Source organism: Equus quagga, chromosome 14 (genome assembly GCF_021613505.1).
Source record: "Equus quagga isolate Etosha38 chromosome 14, UCLA_HA_Equagga_1.0, whole genome shotgun sequence".
Taxonomy (NCBI): Eukaryota; Metazoa; Chordata; class Mammalia; order Perissodactyla; family Equidae; genus Equus; species Equus quagga.
In genome coordinates, this window is record NC_060280.1 from 9,505,446 (window position 1) to 9,525,444 (window position 19,999).

The 19,999-nt window shown below is 39.3% G+C and overlaps 1 protein-coding gene across 1 annotated transcript in view; it reads right to left on the reverse strand.

Moving 5' to 3' along the window:
• NELL1 (neural EGFL like 1) overlaps positions 1 to 19,999 on the reverse strand; it is a 750,986-nt gene that overhangs the window by 159,712 nt on the left and 571,275 nt on the right. The window contains exon 15 of the mRNA XM_046685488.1: positions 16,826 to 16,921. Within this exon, the coding sequence (XP_046541444.1) occupies positions 16,826 to 16,921 (96 nt within the window). The remainder of the gene's footprint in view (positions 1 to 16,825; positions 16,922 to 19,999) is intronic.

The window sequence follows — 19,999 nt, forward strand, 5'->3', positions numbered from 1 at the left end:
GACATGCGAGGTTTGAACAATTTATCTTCCATGTACTCTTTCCCAGGAAGTTAATTAAATGCTATTTCTATAAAAATGAAGATGCAATCCACAAAAGAGAAAGAGACAGCATTCAGGAAACAGAAGATCCAACAACAAAGAGATGATGTCTAAAGGAGATCTGAAGAAAACAGCTGTGCTGTAGACCTAGAGACTTTCCCGTAGAGAATGGAGGAGGTCAGGGGAACTGACGAGAGCTGACTCTGTACCTCACGTAAAAGTATTATTTACATAGACACAATATGAGAAATAATGAATATTGATCTAACCAAAATCGAAGAAGAGGGAAATGAGAAGTGTGGGCGTGCACGCACACATGCGTGCAGTGTGCGCGAGAAGTTGAAAACAGAGACATCTTCACCTTCAGGGGTGGTCAACAGATAATGCCTAAAACTAAGAATTCAAGAAATAATGATATAAATGTATTATTGTTAGAGACATGGGGAAGAAAATGCCTGACTCCAGCGAGGAGGAATGAAGTCGAACAGGAGTGAAGAATTGCTGTTTTTTCATAACTAGCCAAGTATAACTATTTGACTTTTTAAACTATGTGCATTACTAAAGAACAGACAGTGAAACAGATAAAAGGGCAAAAGACTTGACTGGGTGCTTCATAAAACAGTCAAATTAAATGCACAGTAAGCATATAGTGTATGTTGAACTACATTTTTCATCAGAGAACCACAAATCAAAACTATAAAATAATACCACAACAGCAGTATGGCTAAAGTGAAAGACAGACAGTAAACAAGTATTGATAAAGCTTTAGTGCAATTGGAATTCTCATTTATTGCTACTGGGAATAGAAATAGGCACGACCACTTTGGGAAACTGGCAGTCTCTGTGAAAACCGAACCTGGGTCTACCCAGCAATCCCATTCCCAGATATACGGATACATGGAAATACTGCTATATGGTCCCCTAAAGACGTGCACAAGAATATTTATTGTAACAAGTTAACCAAAACTGGAAAGAACTCAAATGTCCAACAACAAACTGGATAAATACATTTTGGCACATTCACAAAATGGAATACTATTCCACAATGAGAACTTGAAAATACAACTGCAAGCAACAGCATGGATAAATCTCATAAATCTAATGTCAGACAAAAGAAGGCAGACACAAAAAAGGCTATATCGTTTGATTCTATGTGTATAATGTTCACAAACAGGCCACACTGATCTGTTAGAAGTCAGGACAGTGGTTCCTCTTGGGGGGTTTTGGAAGAGAACAGGAGAGGGGGCTTCTGGGATGCAGACAACGTTCTAGTTTTGAATCTTGGTTCTGGTTTCAAAGATGTTTTTCGATTATAAGCATTCATTGAGTCGCATACTTATATTTTATGTGCTTCTCTATATACTTATTATATTTCAATAAAAGTTCCTTAAATTTTTGTGAGTTTTCCAGACCTCCTGCTTTTCCTGCACTCATAGGATTATTTGAAGGCTTGAAATCACCCTTAAACAAGAAGGGACAGAATGTGGTACTTACCAATCAAATGTTTTACTAGACAATAACTCTGTTAAATAGGCCAGAAGTGGAAAAGAGAAAGGGAGAGTGATTTAAACAAATAATAGAAGAAATTATTTTTCAGGAATACCATCAACAATGCAGATAGCCAGGAACTTATTAGAACAACAGAAACTGCCTCTTGCGCTGTAGAAGCAAATCCCAACCTTGAACCTAACAGCTGCTGAGCCTCAGTTTCCTCACCTGTGAAATGAGGATAATAACTTCTAGCCTATAATCCCTTTAAGTACTTACAGCAGTGGCCACCATGGAGCACCACTTCAAAGTAGCAGCTAGAGGTATGTTAACAGCCTGAGGAATAGGAACAGGTTTCCTGCCCAGATGCCCAGCAGTTGGCTGTTAATAGCTACTAAAATATTACCGAGATGGTTCACTTCACGAAAATGCATTCACTTGACATTAAAATAAGTTTTGCTTGAGAGAAAAAAAAAAAAGAGCATTAAATCAGGGAAGGATCTGTAGGAATATATGAAACAGACCTCAGAACTCTCCAGAAACTTCCAAGTTGTTGGTAGAATACATACCTGCAAACATCTGTTCAGACATCTCATTTCCTTCTGATTTTTAAAGTTTCACTTCTCTGAGGATGTGTTATGTCATGCCCTAATATGTGCAGGGTTTTTTCAGGATGGTATGGAACTATTAACCCCTGTTGGAGGGCGCTATCATTGAGAGGCTCATGTTGCTTTTCTTCCACTTCAAGTTCAGATCTTGGAGTGGCGAAAGGGACAATCTCCTATCAGAATGCCAGCCCAACTCTTACTAACTCTATGAACCTGTGCAAGTCATTTTAGCCTATCTGAATATGTTTCTTTGTCTGTAAGAGGGAAATGAAGGTTACCTCACAAGGCTTTCTTGAGGCGTTCCAAAAAGAAAATACCTTCGAAAGACACTGTGCCTATAAAGAGTTATATAAATATCAGCTACAATTGATAGCATTGCTCTCCAATACAGAAGCTATAGATGACAATCTGTGCACTGCGATTCTTCACAATATACTAATTCATTATCACCTGCTATTTAGTAATTAGGCTTTCTCTAGTTCTTAGAGCAAGACTGAGAGATACCTGCAGATTGAGAAGTTATATAACTTGGTCACTACCACCTGGTGAGTGGCTGAGGTTGTCCAGCTCAAAAGGTTATACTGTGCCCCACTGTCCAGGTGTAAAATGCCCTATGGGCAAAAGAGTATTCCAGTGGCATCCATCTAGCACTTTCAAAATTGAACCTCCATATTAATGAGCTGGGACCAAGATAAATCAACACCCCTGGAGGAGGAAGGTTGGGGGTGGCATGGCATAATAATGAAAAAATTTTTTTAAAGCATGGAATTTTAAACCACCAGAGAAGAATTCAAGCCCCAGCTGTCCCTTTTATTAGCTTTACAAATTTGGGTAATTCCTTTAATCTCTTAGCCTCAGTTTCCTCATCTGTAAACCTAGGATGATGATAATATATCCCTCACATAGTTGTTAGATTAGAAGAGAGATGATACAGTGCCTGGAAACATGCACTGGGGACTGTAAAGGTCTGTGCTAATGAGATACTACTATTATGCCAGTCCCCTTTTAAGGAAGACAGTATTAACTAAAGCATTACAAGGAAGGTCAGTTTCTCAGAACATGAACGCGGTATAGATGATATACACAGGAATCAGAGTGACACACTCAGAAGTCAGAGTTCAACTGAGAAAAACAACACACATGAAATGAGCTCTGATAATTGTCCGAACTTTTCAATCAGCCTTGCCATTTTGAGAAGGGCAGCAAAGGACAGTGTTTAAGACACCTGAGCTTTGAGGCATAAAGAACTGCTCAAATAACAGCTCTGACACTTCCTAGACTTATTATCTTGGGCATATTACTTTACTTTTCTTAATTTACTCAATAAATGAGGATAATCGTTCATTAATTCAAAAAATATTTCTTGAACACATGCTAAGTACCAGGGACTAATCTGAGAGATGGGGCTATAGCAGCAAACACTGACAAAAATCTCTGTTATCATGGTGGTCAACATTCCCGTGGGGGAAGAGACAACAAACAAGATAGGTAATTATCTATTCAGTGCCTTAACTGGTGATAAGTGCAAGGAGAAAAAAATAAACCAGGGAATAAAGGCACTATTGTTTGAGGCAAGATGTAAGGTTATGATTCTAATAGAGTGATAAGAAAAGCTTCACCGAGAAGTGAAATTTGAGTAGAGTCCTGAAAGAGATGTCATGAAGATACACGGAGAAAGAACATTCCAGAAAGAGAGAACACCAGGTGCCAAGACCCTGAAGTACGGTTATATGCTTATACGGTTATATGCTTATACACTTATGTGCTTGAAAAATGGCTAGCAGGAGCAGTACAGAATTATATGATGAGATGAGACAAGCAATATGGGTTGGAGGATGCTGATCAATCCCTAGTTTGTGGGTTACAAGGTTTAAATAACATAATACCTGTCAACCATTTAGCACAAGGTCTAGCCCAAATTAAGGTCTGGCCTAAGTATTAAATAAGAGCTATGTTATTTAAATAGAGCCTTCACTATTCTGACTAAAATCTTCAGAGACTGGGGAAGTATTCCTGCTGCAAGTGACACTGGGAAAAAGAAGTAGAAAAAGAAATGGAACCACCTCCAAAACGCTAACGCACGGAGTTTATGGGGAACGCACAAGTGATTATGGTATTTCCACAAATCTGGAGACCAAGCATCTGGAAAAATTAAAGCTTGCCATTGGATGTTTGACATCACTTTACTAAAAAAGAGTGCTGTAATAATTTGCTGACAGTAAATCAGAAAGTGCTTAAAGAGCAGTTCACGGTTTTTTAACAGTTCCAATCAAGTGGTCCTATCAAAAAGGGACTCCTTGGCAATTTAAGAACCGGGAAGCACCATGTTTGGGCAGGCTCACCTAGGTCACGGAGGTGCTCTGACAGGCCAGGTCTTGTCTATGGGAGGAAGAGAGGACTTGCTTAATCTGCTGAAATGAGCCATCTGGTTTATGTATATCAACGTTTTTCCTTGTGGATGTTAATGCTTCTGTCATTCAGAAATGTGTTACACAAATCTCATACCATCTCACTTATATTTCTTGTCATGAACACCTCAGAGTGGGAACAAAGGACCAGCAGGAAAGAGATGGAAGAAAAATGGTCAGGAAACGTCCCATCTTGGTTTGGAGACACTGTGGGATAATTGCTATATCAAGTTAATACTTTGTAGGGGTTTTTGGTGCAAAGAAGAGAAGTTAAACATGTCTGGTGGTGATGCTACAGGGATGGTGGTAGTAAGAAAGGGGAGAGAAAACAGTCAACAGGCAACTCCATGTGACACACTTTATGAAAGAGAAAATCAGGTTGCTCTGGTGCTGTGCGGTGCCACGCTGCGTTTAGAGGGGGCTTAACCTTGACAAGAGAGTTTGAAAAATCTTTCTGAAGAGGAGTTTACTTTAAGAGCTATGTGAGAGAGCAAGGGAAGAGCAAGGGTCAGAGCTGGGGGGGGAAGAAGGAGGGGGAGAAAGAGAAGCAAAGAGCTCCAGGCAGAGCAAATACCAGGAGCAGAGGCCTGAAGGAGGAAGACTAGAGTTGCTTTGAGAGAATCCGAGAGTCCAATGAGGAAGAACACTGATTCTAACTTGGAATGGGGAGGGGGCTCAGAGAGTCATTGATGCTGCTGAAAGGAGGGTGGCGTTTATGCTAAGGGCACTGGAAACCACTTAAGTTCTCCAGCCCGGAGAGAATCTGATTGTATTTGTATTTTATAGGGATTGTACTGGCTGCAATGCAGGAAGAACACTTTTTATGAGGGAGGAACAGGACTGGGGGTCTGGATACCTGCTTTCTGATATCATTCCAGGCGAAATACAAATGACCGTGGTTTAGACCAGGGAGTAGGATGGAGATCAAATAGACTGCAGCAGGCGATTGGATGGGAAAGTGAGGGAGAAGGAAGAATCCAGGATAACTCTGACTACATGTGATCCAAAAATACCAGCGATGAAAGGTGCGTGATTGACAACAATCATTTTCTCATTCTTGCCAAGATATATCACGATGACAGGATTGTGGCTTTGGAGACTGACACAGAAAGTAAAAGAGAGTCTTACTACATTATCTATTTATTCAACAAGTGTTTGGGGCAACTGCTGTGTGCCAGGAACCGCCCTGAGCCCGGGAGACACAGTGGCAATAAGACACAACACCCTTTCCTCATGGAGTTCATATTCTGGCTGGGCAGCCAGACCATAGACAAAATCATGACCATGTCAGAGTGAAAATGGCTCTGAAGACAACACAACAGTGACACAAATGAGGAGATGTGTTATTTTAGTTAGGGGTAGTTAGGGGTCAGAGTCTCTCTGAGGAGGTAACGCTTGCACAGAAACCTAAGTGACATGAGGGAGCTGACCAGAAAATTATCTGTGGGAAGAACATCCCAAGCAAACAAACTGTAAGGGAAAAATGACTGGCATGTTCTAGGAAAGTCAAGGACACCTTATGACAGGAAAGGGAGGAATACGCGTGAGGAGAGCACGTTGAATGGTGAGGGCAGAGAAGTGACAGGGAGGGGGCCCAGAGCACGTAGAGTCTTGGAGGCTGTGGTAATGACTTTGACTTGGACTGAGTGAAAATGGGGAGCCACGGAGGATATGGAGCAGAGGACAGACTGCATCTAACTTACTTTTTTAACAATGTCCCCTTGACTGCTATGTTAGAGAGACTTCAGTTGCACGACAGTGGAAGGAAGATGATTTAGGAGGTTTTTACCATAATCTACATTAGAGATGATGACGTCATGGTAGTGGTGGGGATCATATGAAGCTTGGATTCTAGATATATGTTGAAGATGGAGCAAGGATTTGGATGTGCAGCACAAAAGAAAGAAGTCAAGGATAATTTCAAGATTTCGATCCAGAGAAAGTGAAAGGATAAATTTTGCCATCAACTGGAATGAGGAAGACCATTGAAGGAGCAATTTGAGAGTGAGATCAGGAGGGTTCTAGGTTATTAGAGACCCTCAATAATCAATAGTTTCTATTACTTTAAATTAATATCATATATTTGTGATCAACATGTAAGTCTGTATGTGTGCCACAGGCAGAGAGAATATTACAAACAAATGCTCAGAGACTTGAAGAATAAGGGGCATTTCAGTGACCAGAAGTAGTTTAGAAAGGGCTGGAATTGAAGATGCACGTAGAGGAGAAGGAGAAGGAGATAAAGCGGGAGAGGTAGGCAGAGACCAGTCATGGAGGGCTTTACCCCGCATGCCATGGAATTCGGACTTCATCTTGTAAGCACTGGGGAAGTACTGAAAGGTTTTCTTAGAAAGACATCTCTTAATAGAATAATCTTCCAGAATCTCCCCTCGTGGACTCAATCTCCTTAGCTAAAATTCCTGCCACCGATAGATAACTTCAAGGTCTCTGTTCAACTAGAGAACACTTTAAAACCACATTAGCCCACCAAGCCAGAAACTGCTTATCCTTCCAACCACTACCAAAACGAATGCGTAGATCTTGCTATTTGACTCATAATATTTTGGACCCAAGTGAACATTTTCAAACAACTACCTTTTCTAATCAGTGGATCCTATCAGGAGAGAGTGATGCAAATTGCAAGAGTTATCATCCTTCTCAGTCAGGCTATTGGCTTCAACTAGCCTTTTTCCACATGATCTACAGTGCAGTACTTATTTTTGGATACAAAGAATTCTTAGATACTGGTTATTAGGGAAAGTTTGCAATTTCCGGCTTCCAGCTGGTCATATTTTCACAGAGACCTGAATTTCCTTTCTGTTTAGCCATCGTGCTTCAAGTTCCAGCGGTGTTTTGTATTTCCCAGGGCACAGGCTTAACAACGAGCATATGAACCAAACTCCTGACTTTCACAGTTCAATAGCATTTAGCCTGCCCGGTGGAGAGCGAGAGCTGCTCGTCATCTAAACAGTCAGGAATTATTTTCCGCATTACTAACTAGACAAGGTAATCCTTAATAGCTTTCAGTTATTTGATGGGGAATGTCAATCTATTAAAAAATTTGGCTCCTTTTGCTTCGCTTTCTGGAAAGGCAAGCTGACAAAGCTACTAGAAACATACAAAATTTCTATACCATTCTTATTAATGGCATTCTTGTTCATGGCATTTCTCTCCTCCATCCTCACTATGTTATACTTTAACTTAGGGGTCTTTTAAATGAGATCTGAATTGGCGTCATTACAACTTGTGATCTATAAAATGAAAGATGGGACCATGTGAGATACAAGGTCCTTGTCTGTACTCATTCATTTATTCATTTATCAAATATATATCGAACTCAAATGTAATGGGATATTAAGACTGAATTTTTCTCATGTCAGAGTTTTGATAGATAATAATGTAATAGATGTTAAGGATCCCCATGTTCCAAAGCTGGCTGCTAGACAACCTTTACAACACTTGCAAAAATCAATTGTGCCAACATTAACCATTAACCACCTTCCAGCTCTGTAAGCAAAGGCCAAGAAATTCAGCAAGGAATGTTATTAAAGCCAAAAGTGAGAACTTTGTTAGAAAAAGCTGTTTGGCTGGCTATCAATTCCAGCTCACCTTTTTGGGGGGAAAGAAAGGAAAGAATTTCTTCTCCAAACTCATTCAAAGAAGAGAGACTTCATGGACTCCTAGAAATGTCCCCTGGTCGGTGAGAGACATAGCAACTGGTATTTGACTGACGCCTCAAAATTCTAAAGATAAATGGCTGGGTCTGTGATTGCCTTGGCCACACAACAGAGCAGAAAAAAATGACCACATTATGAGAGGACCGCACTGAGACTGTTGAAGGGAAAAATGTCTGCTTTCTGGGGATCCTACAAAAGAGCATCAGCCTAATCATACAGAACTCTGGCAGGACAAACAAGCCACGACAGAGAAGTGGCCTTTTCACAAGCAGCAGCAGCAGCATGGAGCTCCAGCAGCAAAGGAGCATGGCGTCAGAACTACGGAAGGATGAAAGGATCGTCCATGTGCAGGGAGCTTCGTTTGGAAGTCCCCAGTGGTCGCAGACTTTCACCAAAGCACCCGACAAAGGAAGAACCAGCAAGTGCACACCTCCCGTCCAGAGGGCCTGATGCTAGAAGACTACGGTACCGGTTACATGAGACCTTGTTCTCTTTCCCGTAAAACTCTCTCACGCTGAACAAGCCTCATGGCATCTGTCAATTTCAAAACACGACATAGAAAGAAAAAAAAATAGAAACTGTCCAGACCTCTTTCTCACTGCAGACTCCTCAGATTGGGGTGGGCTGATGAGGGAGAAGGTGAGAAGATTTTATTCAGCTTTAGTACAGGATTGAGGGGCCAGCCCAGTGGTGCAGTGGCTGAGTTCACTGCACTCCGCTTCAGCAGCCCGGGGTTCGCTGGTTCGGATCCTGGGCGCAGACCTACACACTGCTCACTAAGCCATGCTGTGGCAGCATCCCACACAGAAGAACCAGAAGGACCTACAACTAGGATGTACAACTACGTACTGAGGCTTCGAGGAGAAAAAATATATATAGGATTGAATGAATTGCTTAAATAAGACTTTTTCTTTTGTCCTGAAATGTCCCAAATCACGCGAAGATGCGATAAGCCATAGTGAGATCAATATCCTCCAGGTAGTCTTTTCAGTGTATAGTATATGTGTGTCTGTGCATAAAAATTGGAATTATACTGAACATGCCATTTTTACTAAATAATATCCAGTGCTTATAGAATGCTCACCAGGTACCAGGAAATTTTAAAATTATTCTCCAACGGGGCAGTACTGTTTTTGTTCGTATTTTATAGATCAGGAAACTCAGGCACAAAAGATTTAAGGAACTTTCCAAGATCACAGAGCTGGGCCTCAAAACTGGACAGTCTGCTTCCAGAGTTCATGTTCCTCACCAAACACTGTCTCCCATGTCATTAAATAGTCTGTTCATGGGTTTTAAAGGTTCCATAGAATGGTCACCCATCATTTATTTCACTAATTCTCTATTTTTCTAAATCTAGGTTGCTTCCAATGTCTTCTTATTTAAAATACCATCCTTTTAAGATTTCAAGTGTATCTTCAAACAACATTATGTGTCAGCTCTGATTATTCACTCGGTGTAAATTCCTAGGAATGCTTGATAAACGAGTATGGAAAACTTTAAGGTTTTTCTTGGATGTTCACTCCCACTTTACCTAAAAATGCCGAGGTTGCCCCACATCACATAGTTGGTAAATAGTGGAATCTGGGGGTAGAATCCAGGTTTCCTGATGGCCAATTGAGAAGTAGAGTCTTTGTGTTTCTTTAGCAAATTTGGGAATCAACAAGGGCCTAAGCAAATATTAGTAGAAAGACAAGTGGGGCAGGCTTTTCAATGAGGTCTCAGATCTGCCTGTGTACAAAGCCGCCTGTGCTATCGATAGCACAGCAAGAACTTGGTGTTAAATCCTCAATTTCAACTCTGAGAAATGAGGAATAATCAATAGCAAAAAACCAAATTCTTCCCAAGGACCCTACCTAAGTTACACATGTCACTATTACAGGAGCTGAATTAACTCACTCTTTCCACAGAGCAAAACTCTGCGTATAAATTAATCTGTATTGACAAGAAATCATACAAAATGTTTACAGGAACGGAGAGAACATGAATTGGCAAAGATAACATGAATAAAAGCACTTTACCTTTGAAGGGTATAGCGAGAGGCTGGAAGAGCTGATTGAAGGAAGAGAGAGACTTCATTTTCCTGCTGAGCATCCTTGGGAAAGTAGCCTATTATTTTTGAGTCTCAATTTTATCACCCAGTAAACTGAGGATAGAATTAATAATAGATATCATTTCTAGACACCTACTGTGTGCCAGGCACTCTACAGAGTGATTTAAATAGACGATCTCACATAATCTCACAATAGTATTACGAGACAAGTAATATTGACATTCCTTTTCTAGGGGCATATGGAAGCTCATAAAGGTTACCTGTATCTGACCCAATGTCACGGATCCTGGTAAACAGCAGGACCTCAACTTGAAATGAGCTGCTATGGCTTCTGAGACTGTACTCTGAGCCCCTAATTCGTTCATTCTCTTCCTGCCTTAGGGACAACAAAGATGTTGAAAGGAATGTATAAAACAATGCACATAATCAAGTAGGAGATTATGGATCATTACTCACAGGAGAACATCATTTCTTTGGCTCCCATATAATCTGTTAGGTTTAATTGCCCCTGGACACAGGTAATGTGACCCAGAGGAAACAGATGATTGGAAAGTGTGTGAAATCTGGATCCAGCCACACAAGGGTTAGAATCTCAGCTCCACTACTGACTAGCTGGTTAACACTTACACACATCCTCATACATGTTCAATAGGGTGAAACTCGCTGCCTCTCGAGAAATAACAGATGCCCAAGTTTGGGACTCAAAATAGGTACACAGGAGGCTAAGGCAAGTTTCACTTCACAGAAGCTAAACTATTCACGGTGGCAGATCTGGTACCAGAACTCAGGCCTCTGTCCTTCGGTACAGTACTCGTTATCTCACGCTGCATCTGTAATTTATACACCAAATCTCTGTTGGTGAACAAAAGGCATCGCTCCCCACATTCATACTGAAATGACTTGAAAACTTTCTCTCTGTCAAGGAAACAAGAGTGAAAAATGGCTTCAAGTATTTTTCCATATGTCTGAAACCTGGCAAAATGGTGATCCTGGCAGGAACAAGGACAAGGTTGTGAAATGGCTCCAAGTAGCTCTGAGTTAAGCAGCGACTCCATTTTGGAGCCATGGGGAAGAACACTGGATCGCGAGCCCAATTTCTCCATCACAGCTGAAAGAAGAAAGTTGAGTGCCTGGAACTACGGAGAGGAAGGGGTGCTGAACAAGGGCAAGACTTCTCCGCTGCTCTAGGGGTGGGCGCTCTCAGTGTCGCTGGTTCGGGCTCTTCCCATCCTCCAGTGCGATGCCTCTCCTTGCCATTCTCTGTTTCTGAAAATATCCTGTGCAGGGGATAGTTCTTCAACCAAACTCAGAATCATCTGACTTTAAGAAAATTTTTAAAGAGCACCTGCATCCATCCATTTTTGGTGGGTTTAACTGGATGGGCAACTCAGAGAAAGCTCAAGTCCTGGTATTTCCCTTTTCAATGATGCCACCAAAGCCCTGCATACTCTTTCCTGAGCACCTTTTAGCTGCACAACAACATTCATACGAGAAGCAGCATTAATAATAGAAGCTGCCATGGTAAGTATGTACCAGGTGCCAGACAACCTGCGAAAGCTCATGGTGAGAAAAGTTAAATAATCTCCTGACTGCTATGAATCCCAAGAGCTACATTTACCCATCCTCTTCCCAGATGCCCTCCCCAGAGTCTTGGGACACCTCAGACGAAACAGAACTGTTCTCTTCTCTGTTAAGAGAATGCAGCTAATATCCACCTTCTTAAAGATTCTTAAAAATTTTCCCCAAAACAGGAGCAGGCAGAGCAATCACAAACAAAGCTCTCTCAAAATCAGGCAACATTTAAAATTTAGAAGAATACAGAAGTCTTTGTTCCTGACCATTCTTTTTACCTGGCGGATGGACAATACACTCAGGGCAAACCATTACCCCCTGTCTATATATCTGCAAGTCCCTGAAGCATAGGGAAAAGAATAGAATACATTATCCTGCAAAAAGTCATTTGCCTTTAGGAAAGGTTAAAAGATCCCTAGTAACTGAGAAAAATGAAGTCCTTTTCATGACTTTTATGTCCTCCATTTTTTAAGCTTTTAAAAAATCTTTTCCTTTTACAAACATAATTTATATTTATTGTAGAAAAATTAGAAAATTCAGATAAGCAAATAGGAAAATAATAACTGCTGCAAGTTATATTGTGAATGGCTAAAGCTGTTAAACATTTTTTGTTATTTATTGATTTCCCTGAATACTCTTATTTAGGCACTTAATATGCTTTGAAAAGGCTTGGAGACTGTGAGAGGTTCAAGTGTTATTTGAGTTTACTGAATAATATTTACAACAAATAAGCCCCTTTCTGAAGCAACTGTGGGGAAAAGTCAAGGTCTGCTCTTTTTATAACATGAGTACATTTTTTTCCAATTCTTTTACATTATACTGTGGTCTAGCCTATAGCTTGACTAGTCTTGTCCAACTCTGTCTGATTCACAAGACACTTATTATGGATACCTGATATCTATACAATTGCATTTATATGATTTACAATTCATACAATGTACAAAGAGGAAAATGCAGTAAAATTTACTGTGCTACCACAGATAATCATGTGTGTGTCTAAGTTTTATACTATAAGAGAAATGATCTTTTTATTACATACATGGAAAACTTTATTTTAAAAAACTGATAAAGATTCTCTCTTCCTTCAGGAGAACGCAAAGGTTACCGTCAGTCACGTGTTCCTTAGGTGGGTTTAGGGCATCCACATGCCTACTCCATCAATGGGAGAGAGTGGGCATAGAGCAGGCCCAGCTTCCACACTAATCTGGTTCCCAAGACTATAAGAAGGTGTGCCCTACATATCACATGACGGATACCAGCCAGACTCTGGGCCTTGAATGGTCAAGGATTTTCTAATTATGGTAAGTCCAAAGTACTTCTAAAAGTGCTCAACAGATGCTTTAAAAATGCTTGTCTCCTAAAAATATGCTTAGAATTTTTACGTTATCTCAGATAACACTGAGATACTATTTTAAAGACTTCTTAAAACACTACATCTAGACCAAGAGTTGTCAACAGGGATGACTCCGCCTCCCAGGGGATATTTGCCAATGTCAGGAAACATTTTTGATTGTCACAACTTGGAGTAGGCGTGCTAATGGTGATTAGTGGATGGACTCAACATCCTACCATGCACAGGACAGTCCTCCGCAACAAAGAATTATATGGTCCAAAATGTCAATAGTGTCAAGGTCAAGAAACCCTTAACCAGACAAGCTTTACACCTTATACTCAATCTCTACTTGTTGCTTTCAAATTTGTTTAATGCCAAGTAGAAAACTTAGTTCATTTACTTCTTAGAGGATGATGTTCTTCTGTTTTATGGTAGTAACATTTTCCTGGAGTTAGTGTAGTTCTGTGATAACATTTGAAAAGTCTCTAGCACTCTGTGCTGTTTCCTTTTGTTCTGTGGTTGGCCACATCACGGCTACATTATGTCAGCATGGCATTCTATCCTTTCTGCTCTCTCAGGGAGGGTAAGAAGAGAGCTTTCACCAGCAGCACTTTCTTGTCCTAAGAGTAGCAAAACTACTCTACTTACTGATTCCTCACTCATCTCGCTCTTTACACATCTCCATGTTAAATGTGAAATCAGATCGAAGCTAAGGGCACAGAGAAGGGTCAAAAGACAAGAGAAGAACCAACACAATGTGTTGTTGAGAAACCAAGGGAGAGAAAACGTTGGCTTACCTTCAAGGGGGTTATGAAAAGTTTAAGTTTACAAAACTCTCGTTAATATCAAATAAATGCAGAGCCGTTCATCTTTGCGTTACATACCAAACACAGGTAGGATTTTTAACTTCATTATATTCCACATGGGCATTTTCCTTAGCAAATGATTTCAGTGATTTGACTAAGCATACTTGAATTCTGAAAGGTTGAATATCACAAGCAATGAATAACTGGGGGGGGGGGGCAAGAGAAAGATTTTTCAGACTAAATATAAGTGGATTCTATGCAACTCAAATGACACCATTTAGTTAGTCTTGAAATTAAAACAACCCAAATAAAAGATTTAGTGTAATCTAAGACATTTACAATGTACTTGCATTTTTCCTTTGCACCCTAATCTCAAGACATCTAGCATCACTATTCAACAGCAAATAGATTTACTTAATGTTCATTGCTAATAATCACAATAAAATAATTCAGACAAGATATGGCAGAGGTTTTCAGTGTTTGTCCTATAATTCCTCTCGATCTCTTGTACACAAGTGATTGGAAAATATGTACTTTATGCTAGCCATGAAATATCTCATAGAATTAGAGTATTGGCCAATATGAAATGGAATGGCTTTGCTACAGATGGGGGATAACATCACCTGCAGAGAAACCTTATTCTATTGTTTTACACTACAATAACAAGGCAAGAATTCAAGAATACGCAATTCTCAATCTCGGCCTTAACATTTCCATAGGAACTCTTGTCCTGCCCATCTCTGTTTTACTTGGGCCTCTGGTCTTGATTTTCTCCTTTATCTCTATTTTTCCTACTTCACCTTATGGAGCACAATGTAAGCATTGATTCAGCCAACCATCTATTGAGCAGAGAAAATGACAGAGGTCAAATCAACAAGCCATCAGAAACCACAATTAATTTTTCCTGGGTTGTCACTGACTCAGCCTCTCTCCTAAGATCAATGTTCTCTCCCAATTCTTTACAATGTAAAAAGAATGAGAACTTTACAGTAGATGCTCTGGTTAAATATTACAATAACAGTATAATACTAACTGATTTATAACAAGCAACCCGCGATGCTTGGTCAAAGTGCAGATTCATGGACCTGCCCCCAGATATTCTGATTCACTGGGTCTGGGGTAGTGGCCCTGGAATCTGGATTTTAACAGATTTAACAGGAAGTCTACATATTATCCCTGAGAAACACATGCCAGGGTTTATAATGAGGGCTGAGCTTTATCCTCAGCTCTAATACTGGCTCTGTAGCACTGCGGAAATTACTTAACCAAGCTTTAGTTTGCCATCTACAAAATGGGAGTAATCTCTCTTTTGTTTGTTCTTAATATGAAAACATTGATTTAAAAGGCCTGACGCATAATTAGCACATGACAAATGGTATATCGTTAGTAGGTATCTGTCAGCATCACCATCAGCGTCACCACCACTCTGTCCCATTAATTCTTGTATACTCATTTAGGGAAACACAGCAGTTCTAGAAGAACCGGTGAGAAACCTTTAGATATGTTTTTTCATTTTATAAAATCTAATTAGAATCAAACGTACTGCAATAGGGGCATGTGTGGTAAGTTGTCATTAAGTTTCTTTGCTTTTGGCAAGAGATCTTCAGTTCCATGTGGTAATTCTCTCGTGCTGCTCAGAGGCAGAACTCAGTTCTTTATATGTCTTTTTTTAGGACAAACCAAGTAAATATTATTTACTAAATGTGATTTGATTTGTTGATCATATCACAAAATATGGAAATGATGCACATATTATTTGTTGATTTCCTTGCTGAATAATTTATGTAGTTAAATTTTGATATGTCTTTGAAAGGATCAGGCTGCCTTATAAATATACACACAGTATAATGTAATATGTTAGACAAGATAGGGTATAATAAATAGGCTCATTTAAAAAATTTATTATCCGAATTCAGAAACATTTAAACACGAAGGAAAGGAAACAAGAACTTTGCTTTCATATTTGGAATTAGATGAAGACACCCTCCCCCACATCTAATAATATGGATAATGACTACAGCATCATATTTCCATTTTTCTATGCTATACTATAAGAAATGTCAAGCATAATATTACTCACTGAGAAAAACACAATAACAGTGATTTTAGCCCAATAAAACTGATGGGCAAATACAGTGAAAGATTCAGTTTTACATGACATAAACCCCTTGCACTGATATATACATTGGCACGGAATGTCAAATTTCATTTGCACACAGGTAGGAGGATTTCTCCAATTAATAAAGAGCTGAATTTCACCAAATAGCCCCAAGTGTAAATGTGACATTTTTTGGGAATAGAAAGGTGCACATATTGGAACACTACCAATACTACTTGGCTTACATTTTCAGGTCCATGAATGATAATGTCCCTAATAAACCAATATTAGAATAAAATCCCAAGCACACCAATAAACCTGCTGCTAGAGTTATTTAACGTATTTTTACGCAAGGAGCATGTGGTTCTAATTTAGATTCCGTTGACACGGCAGATCGCTATAACTCCAATAGTTGTGTGTGATGCTACCCAATAGACGATAAGCGGGGCAGGTCAGTTCATCAGGCTTTATCTCTAATTAGCACTAAAAATGCATACTGTGAACTATAGCAGAGAAAAGACTTGACCTTGCTAAATCAGACACCGTTGAAGGAAGGGCAAAAGAAGCTCTATTTTCAGAGGGAGGATGATTACTATGCAGTAATCAAAAGGTCCCCACTTTGGGAGAGCCACATCCACCACTGAAACATAACATATCAAGTCGGCCCACAGTACTGTACTCCTAGAGAAAGAGCTTCCATTCTCTCTGAAACTCCCCGCACCCCCCCAAAAAACAGGCCAGGTTACCTTTCTCACAGTGGTTTCCTGTGAATCCAGAAGGACAGACACATTTGTTAGGAGCCACGCATGTCCCGCCATATCTGCAGCCCTCTTCGCAGAACGCTGTAGCAAAAGAATGAGGGATTTCTCTTAGATAAAACGGCAATAGGAAATTCACAGTAAACAGCATGAGTGCCGAAACAATCCTTTCTTTGTTGCATAGAGAATACATATCTGCGTTGACATATTTAAAAGTTTTAGCACACAAAAATAGATAAGTGCAATAATATCTATTTCACTGGTTAACATGAGATCAATTGAAATAATGGACATAAAATATTTCGCACGAGGCCAGCACGTGCTAAATGACAACTAGTATGAGTAGCTGTGACTGTTGCTATTATTATTATTATTGATATATTTGAAACAGAATAGGATAAATTGAGTAACTAGAAAACACAAAGTTGGGATAAAGGCAAAGAAATTTTAAATACTCACTATTTTGAAACTACTTTTTTCATGAAACATCTTTTATTACAATAAAAATGTTTTTGCATTATTTTTAAAAGATTTGCATAGTCAACATAGTTTTTGATGACATGATAAATTTAATGGCCTACTGTTGAATATTTAAGCTGTTTGCAACAATTCTATAATAAAAACAATGCCCTGTCCTTATAGCCAAAATGCTTAGCATACCTCAAAGTATTCCTTTAGGGAAAATGTCTCAATGTGAAAATGCTGTTTCAAAGAGTGTGGACTTTGTTAAGGCTTTTGATAAGCACTGCAAACTTACCGCAACTCCATCCCAGTACTACCCTGCTAGCCTGCCCAGACCGGGTTAGCTTCCCTTATTACACATTCGCAAAGCATAGCTCCATGCACCTCTCCTGTTCAGTATTAAACCTAATTATTCATTTACATATAATTGATTACCATCTCCTATCTTATCCAATGGACTGTAAGACCCATAAAGACAAGCGCCAGGGTTGTTTTTGCTCCCTACGATACTATAGTTTCAATATCTGAGCACATAACAGATGCTCAAAATATACTTGCTGAATGAATTAACCTACATTCTGCAGGTTGTTCTGATAGAAAAACTCTTGCTCTAACAATTCTGTAACACTTCCAGAATAACTTATTATCAAAGTTGCTGGATAATCAACAATTTAGTGTACCAAACCGGCAGAAGTTCTCCTTAATGAAGATGATTGCAACTTGTTAACCCAGAGTTTCTTTTAGTCGCTTGAGAGCGAGGTGAGCAAATGTTTTTATTTCTAATTGCTGTTAGAAAATGTCACTCTGGAAAAAGGATACGGCTATATTTTGCCATCATCACATAAATAATTTGGGTCTAACTTTAAAAAGCTAAATAATGTTTTTAGATTGTTGAACACTAGATCAAGTACATAGAACTTCTCACGATATTGTCATTTTCTGCATCATTTAATATCCCCTGGATGATTTAACATTCTGTAGCTTAGCAATTAATTGTGAGCTCCTTTGCTCCTGCCAGAGGACAGACAGTGTTTACCTTGGTATTTGAATACCATTTCCTATTTCCAGCATCTTAGTACCCGGGGCTATGCAAAAAAACATTTAGACAATATCTGCCTTGGCCTGTTTATCATGAAAACCAAAATATACAAAAATATATTTATACAAATGTATACAAAAATCTCTTGTCCCAAAAATAACACCTTGCCATTTCTGGAGACTGACAAGTCAAGTAGGATATTTAACGTGTAGCTATGCATCAAAGTTAGTGACAGAACACTAAAGTGTTTTCGCAAGCTAAAAATGGCAGATGAAAAGCTGGTAAGGAAAAGTTTCAGGAGGCAGAATAAAAAGGCAGGGCCTTGGAAGCAGGGGCTCAGCTTGGATTTCCTTAACAGCACAGTCAAAGCAGCACTTGATCCAGATCTGTGTGCGCGCGCACACACACACACACACACACACACGGATCTGCAGACCTGGTTGGGAGACCCAAGGTTGTTTCATAATACATGTGTGCTCTTGATTTATTCAACCCTTAAGCAGAAATGATAACAGCAGGTTTTGTGAAGAAAGCGTAAGATGTTTGTGATGATCTCAGAATGTACACATGTCATAATACACAGGGTGCTATGAGGATGAAATAAGTTTGTGTTTGTAAACAACTTAAAATAGTGTTTGGCACATAGTATATATAAGTATTTTGTTAAATAAAATTAATTGATAGCAATATCATTATTACTGTGAAGCATGGACCACAAACAAACTGTCTAACGCCCAGGCAATATGAGCCATCCTACAAATGTTCAGCTTCACCAAGATGGGTTTAAGGCATATCTTGTCAAATTTATGCTTGATTTAGTTTCTAATAAGAGTAGTAATAGCCCTTATCATGGAAATATCAGCTAGACATTGTTGTTTCCATTATAAAAATTGTAAAACTGGGGCTCAGAAATCAAGTTCCCTGTCTAAGACTGCACAGGTAGTAAGTGGCCAAGCCAAGATGCAAGTAAGGACTTCTTTGACTTCAAAGTCTCAGCTCTTCTTTATATGTTACAGCACAGACGTATCTGCAATCTGGCATTCACATAGGTGGTTTATTCCTTTTTTGAATAGTTCGATAAGGGCTAAGGGAATTGACTACAAATTGAAAGCAAAAAAAAAATGTCCAAATTGCACATTGCATTAAAAAAGGCGGGTAAGGAGCTGTTCAAGTTCATGTACCTATTACCTAGTCTCCATTTCTCTCTGAGCCTAATCACATGTCACCCAATCTAGCACATACTATATTGAATGAAATTTATCTAAAGTGAAGAAGTTCACTGCCTACTTGAATCTTAGATAATATGACTAAGTAATTTCAAAAAACACAAAAACAAATAAAGAAGGAGCATGTCATCTAAAACTTAAGCTACTTTGGGGAAACCAAGATCAGTGCAAGTTTTCTTTGAAGACTTCATAAAACATCCGTTTTATCCTGGTCTAAAGGTTGTGCATAGATTACATATATCTGGATAGGCTCTTCTTGTTCAACTATGAATGTAGCCTTTCAAAGAAAAGGACTCTGATACTCAGAGGACCTATAATTTGCACAACATTAGTTAGTTGATGGCATAATCAAAACAAAAAGCCAAGTCAACTACTACATCTCTTTCTGGCTTATGAGAAGATGGGATGGTAGAAACTACGTGGGCCAAATCCTTG